Genomic DNA, 6366 nt, shown 5'->3' on the forward strand with positions numbered 1-6366 from the left:
TGGTGGAATAATGAAGGTTTCCATTAGCTGTGTTCTTTTTTATTTATTATTATTATTATTATTTTAAAATCCTAACAAGTGTATTGGGCTTGCTAACAGAGCATAGGGTAGGGGTTTATTTACAAAAAGGTAGGTACCCCCCATTTATGGTTGCACTGGGAAGTCCACACTCAAATACAGATCCTGTAACTTCCTGACAGCCGCACAAAATGGTGAGAGAGGTGCCTTGTGGAGTTCTTGGCTTATATATCTGTAGCCCCTCCCCCACATGCAGGTAAGGTTGACTCGGTGGGAGGGGTAACTGACTCCCCCCTCAACTCCTTGAGTGGGAAGGAGGTATGAGGACACCTCCAGGTAACACTCTACCCCTTCCTTCAGCTCTTACATTCTTTTCACCAACCTCTTCCGCAAAAGTTCCTGAGCTTTGGAGGGGGTGGTAGGTGTGGGATGATCTTCCTCCCATTGTGGCAAGGCAGTGAACTTTCGGGTCTCTGCATCATCTGTTTTCCATGGACTGTTGGCCCAATTCAGTGGGATTCCATCTACTGTAAAAACACAAACAGCAAGAAGCAAGAACATCTAAACAGTGACTGCTATAATAACTTAACCTATGGGTGTAAGCGCAAATGCTTGGATGGTACTTTAGCAGGTGCATCACATCCATCTAATAAAACTATTGCAGTGGCTTCCCCACTGGTGCCTATAACTTCCCCTGCCACAGGGGCTTGGCCTGATCTACAGTACCAGATGTGTGTTCCACCCATAGGAGTGGGCATTATATTCAATAAAAAATTTGCTGGTTGTACATACACTAGATGTACCACTATTGCTCTGGCAGGAACATCTTGTTTGGCATAGTGATAGTGCAGCACACAGGGTCCATCATTGAGCAGAATCATAGGGGACAATTCTCCCCCAGTCATCTGTGTATCACCTTCTGGCACCCTGAAAGCCACCCGTCCAGTGGCAGGGAGTTTCCAGCTTAGTCCAAGCTTGATTGCTCCCTCCTCTGTGCTCACATCATGCCATGTCTTCAGCACTAGGGTTTTACCGTCCACTTCTGGGGTACAAGCAATATTATTGGCAATGGCCTTTATTATTTTGTAAACCTCTAGGACCCCTCTGGCCAACAGCTCATAGGGGGGCAACCCACCTCTGGTACTGGGATTTTTTTACTTAACAACCGTATGGCTTCTGGAAGGGCTTTCTTCTATCTCTGTAGGGTTCTGTGCTTAAGGCTTTTTTTTTTTTTTTGGTCTTTTTGAGACAGGGTCTCCATGTAGCCCCAGCTGTCCTGGAACTCACTATGTAGACCAGGCTGGCCTTGAACTCACAGAGACCTGCCTGCCTTTGCCTCCCAAGCGCTGGGATTGAAGGTATGCACCACCACACCCAGCTTCTTAAGGCTTTTTAAAAAACTGTTTTTGGAGAATTTTTTTCCCCTTTATTTCCATAGTTCTTGGTATAGCCCTTCTTTCCACCCTCCCCTTTAACATCTTTGGGAACTACCCCCCTTTTACATATTTCTCCCTTAGTGACACATTTCTCCTACTATTCTTCTCTCTTGGGTTCCTTCTTTCCCTTTACCTCCCTGGTTCCCATCCATATTCCTGGTTCCTGCAGTCACATCAGGATATGCACTCACTTATAAGGATTTGGTGCTAGGATCCACAAATGAGAGAGAACATGTCTTTTGTTTTTCTGAGTCTGTGTTACCTCTCTTAGTATAACAGTTTCTAGATCCATCCATTTACCTGCAAATTTCATTATTTCATCTTTCTTTACTGCTTAGTAGAACTCTATTGTGTAAATTTACCACATTTTCGTTAACTACTCATCAGTTGAGGGGCACTTAGGTTGCTTCCATCTCTTAGCTATTGTGAAAAGAGCAGTAACAAACATGGTCGTACAAGTGTCTCTGCAATAGGAACAAGTCCTTTGGGCATATATCAAAGAGTGGTATAACCAGGTCATATGGTAGGTTCACTTTTAGTTTTTTAAGAGTTCTCCACACTGTTTTCCATGGGGGTTGCACGAGTTTGCAATCCCATCGGCAATGAATGAGTGTTCCCTTTTCTCCACAACCTTGCCAGCATTTGGTATCATTTGTTCTCTTGATCTTGGTCAGTCTGACTGGGGTAAGATGAAATCTTAAGATGGTTCTAATTTGCATTTCCCTAATTATTAACGATGTTGAACACTTTTAAAGATGTTTCTTAGCCATCTTTATTTCTTCAATTGAGATCTCTCTGTTTAGATCTTTCTTGATAGCAGTTCTGACTGGGGTGAGATGAGTATTCAAAGTACTTTTAATTTGCATTTGTCTTTTGAGAACTCTTTCTTCAGTTCATTTGGCCCATTTGTTGATAGTTGTGTATATGTGTTTGATTTTTGTGGTTCTTTATATGGTGCAGATATTATCCCTCTGTGAAGTATAGCTGGCAAAGATATTCTCATTATATAGGCTGTGTGTTCACTGATAGTTTCTATTGCTATGAAAAAGCCCTTTAATTTCATGCAATTCCATTTGTCAGTTCTTGGGGTTATTTCTTGTGCTATTGGAGGGGCTATTTAGAAAGTTCTTCCCTATGCCTATATCTTTTTGTTTGTTTTTGTATTTTTGAGATGGGGTCTCCTTGTAGCTCCAGCTGGCCTGGAACTCACTATGTAGACCAGGTTGGCCTCAGTCTCACAGAGATCTGCTTGCCTCTGCCTCCTGACTGCTGGGATAAAGATGTGTGCCGCCATGTGTGGCTATGCCTTTATCTTGAAGTATTTTCCCCTAACAGTTTTAGTCAATAGGGTTTAAATTCTTTTGAAAACCTGATTTTCAGGGGCTGGAGAGATGGCTCAGTGGTTAAGAACACTGGTTGTTTTTGCAGAAGACCTGGGTTTGAATCCCAGCACCCACATGGCAGCTAACAACTGTCCATAACTCCAGTCCCAGAGGATTCGACAGCCTCTTCTGTCCTCCCTGGGCATTGCATGACACGGGTGCACTTACCTACATGCAGGCAATACACGCATACACATAAAATAATAAAATAAAAAAACCCCAAAATCTAACTTTCAATTATTTTCCGTTTGTCTAGATGTCTGCTTTTGTGCTAGTATCATATTGTCTTTGTCATTATTGCTCTATAGTATAATTTGATGTCAAGTATTATAATATTCCTGGCAGTGTTTTTTTTCTTTTTTGACATTTATTAAGCGTATGCACATATATGTGCATGTATGCATGCCCATGGCACATGTGTTGGAGGTCTGGGGACAACTTGGGGGAGACAGTCCTCTCCTTTTATCATGTGTATTCTGAGGAGTGCACTCACGTTACCAGGCTTGGTGGCATCTTTACCTGCTGAACCATTTCACTAGCCCTCTGGAAGTATTTTTCCCTCCTCTGAATAATGTCACTGGAATTTTGATGGGGATTATATTGTGTCTATATAGATTGTATTCAATAATGCAGCCATTTTCATGTTACTTTTGCTGAGCCAGAACCACAGGAGGCCTTTCCTTTCTCTTACATCTTTTTCTTTCTTTTGGGTTTTATAGATTTTACTGTAGTGGCCTTTCACATCCTTAGATATGTCTCTTTTTTTTTTCTTTTTTTGAGGCTATTATGAATAGGATTATTTTTCTGATTCTGAGGGGTTCTTTTTGAGACAGGACCTTACTGTGTATTCCTGGTTGACCTGGAACTATGTAGACCAGGCTGGACTTGAAGTCACAGAGATCTGCTTGCTTCTTCTTTTTAGGTGCTGGGATTAAAAGTGTATCCTACTATGCCCAGCTTTTCCTGATATCTCAGCATTTTATTAGCATATAGAAAAAGGTATTGGTGTGTGTGTGTGCACACGTGCGTGCATTGTGTATGTGTGTGTTTGTGTGTGGTGGATTCCTGCATGTATGTGTTGGTATGCATGCATGTGTGCATAGATGCCGAGGCCAGAGGAGGATGTCAGCTGTTTTGATCTGTCACTCTCTGCCTTATTCTTTTAAGACAGGGTCTCTTACTGAGTCTGGAGCTGTGATGGTGGTCAACAAGCCTCTACCCACCCCATCTCATCTCCAAGTGCTGGGGGTAATGCTTTTTATGTAGGTGCTGGGATCCAAATTCAGGTCCTCATACTTGAGCAGCAAGTGCCCTGACTCACTGAGCCATCTCTGTAGTTCCAGTACTGATTGTTATATGATGATTTGTATCCTACTACTCTTGCTGAATTTATCAAGTTTCTGAAGAGCTTTATGGTGTAGTTTTTAGGTTATTTTAAGTATAGGATCATATCATCTATAAATATAATTTGACTTTCCCGTTTTTATTCCTTTTAATTCTTTCTCTTGTCTTGTTCTAGGCAAGACTTTAAACAGTATACTGAATAAGAGTGGAGAGAATAGACAACCTTGTCGTATTCCTAATTTTAGAGGAAATTATTTTGAAATTTTAACCTTTTTCTTGAGGTATGTTCCTTCCTTGTATTCCTAATTTCTTCAGTATTTTTATCATGCAGTGAGGCTGAATTTTGTCTAAGAGTTTTTCTGCATCACATGATTTTTGTTCTTGCTGTATTTGTTATTTGCATATGCTGAAACATCCCTGCATCCTTGAAGTCAACTTGATCATACTATATGATCTCTTTAATGTGTTGCTTAATTTCGTTTGTATTTTATTTTTATTTTTTATTTTTTGTATAAAGTAATTTATTGATCTTGTGGGGGAATTTGATACATCACTATTACAACTGCGCCATTAACCTTGTAGCTTCATCAACATTAGCTGGTTCACTTTCATGGTGCTGCTGCTGAGGAACCAGCTCTTTCTGCACAGGTTTAAGAGAAAGGCTTTTTGAAAAGTTTGCAAGTTCCTTCTATATATTTACAAAAGCTCTGTTCACTCTGTTGACTTTTTCATCATTCATAATGTTTATTTTTTGAAGATTAGTAGTAACTGGTTTTGCTTTGTTTTTGGCCTTGAAGTTTTTTTGACTGGCTAAATGAAATACATTCCTGGACTTCTGCCCTTTTGATTTGTTCTTGGCCATTGTCTTGGGAACCACTCACAGATGCTCAGGATCCAAGTGATGCCATCTGCAAACACAGGGCACTGTAAATGTTTTATTAAGGGTTTATTTTGTTTGTGTTCCTGAAGGAAATTGGTTTCTAGGTTTTTTTGTTGAGAGTTCCTCCTGGTTTTCAGATCAGGTTAATACTGCTTCATAGAATGAGTTTGGTAGCATTCTTTTTCTCTTTTGTAGAATTGTTTGAGGAACATTGGTGTGTTGGTGTGATTCTTTTTTTTAATGGTCTGGTAAAATGCTGGTGGAATTGCTCCAGATCTTGGTTTTATTGTTGGGAGCATTTTTTTTTTTTTTTTTTTGGTCAGTCTTGGAGGTTGAACCCAGTCTTGTTTGCACATGCTAGGGAAGGACTTAACCATTGAACTTAACCCCCTTAGTCTTTTGAGACTCTATTCAGACTTTAATTTTTTTCTTTTTTTTTTTTTGACACAATATCTCACTATGTAGTCACGACTAACCTGGCTATTATTATGTAGACCAGGCTGGTCTTGAGCTCATAGAGCTCCATCTGCCTCTGCCTCCTGAACACTGGGATTAAAGGCATGTGATATCATGCCTGGCCATTTATTAAGACTTTAATCCAGGATAGCTGGGGCTACAAGGAGACCCTGTCTCAAAAAGACCAAAAAAAATTTTTTTTATTGTTTTATGTGTAGGAGTGTATTGCCCGCATGTATATAAGTGCACCTGGGTTGTACAAAGTCCGTGGAGGTCAGAAGAGGGTGTTGGATTCTTTGGAACTGGAATTATGGACAGTTGTTAGCCGCTGTGTGGGTGCTGGGAACCTAATCTGCGTCCTCTGCAAGAGCAGCCAGTGCTCTTAACCACTGAACCATCATCTCTCCAGCACCAAGACTTTAATTTTGCTTGTGGTAGATCTGTTTAGGTTACCAACATTTTCTTGGTTCAGTTTTAGTAGGTCTTACTTGTCTGGAAATATATCCATTTCTTTTTTTAATTTATCAAAATACAAGTTTTCAAAATATTCTCCTATAATAATTTGGGTTTCATTGGTGTTAAGGTTCAGATAGCCCTGCCCCCTTGCCAACAGGATCCCAAGGACTTCTCATGCTCCTGAGAAAAGGGAACCTAGCTGATAAAGCACCTTGGTCTTTGAAATCAAGAGAAGCAGACTTTTCTCCACTGTTTGGCCAACACAGCAGGCTTCCCCTTTAATCTCTAAAGAGGACAGGTTTTAACAGTCCCGCTCTCCCACTCCCCCCCACCAACTTTAAAAAAAAATACATCTTCCCGCCTTCTGCAGGAAGCAGAAGCCTCCCTTTTAAAA

The 6366-nt window shown here is 40.6% G+C and overlaps 1 protein-coding gene across 1 annotated transcript; it reads right to left on the bottom strand.

Annotated features, from left to right (window-relative positions):
* Positions 1 to 4736: 4736 nt before the first annotated feature.
* LOC103747205 (uncharacterized protein C8orf59 homolog) lies at positions 4737 to 5051 on the bottom strand. Its single transcript, XM_008849559.2, is given in 1 exon segment — positions 4737 to 5051. A coding segment is annotated over 1 exon segment (306 nt). The 5' UTR covers positions 5043 to 5051.
* Positions 5052 to 6366: the final 1315 nt, after the last annotated feature.

Source organism: Nannospalax galili, unplaced genomic scaffold, assembly GCF_000622305.1.
Source record: "Nannospalax galili isolate Female #2095 unplaced genomic scaffold, S.galili_v1.0 scaffold851, whole genome shotgun sequence".
In the NCBI taxonomy this organism is placed as follows: domain Eukaryota; kingdom Metazoa; phylum Chordata; class Mammalia; order Rodentia; family Spalacidae; genus Nannospalax; species Nannospalax galili.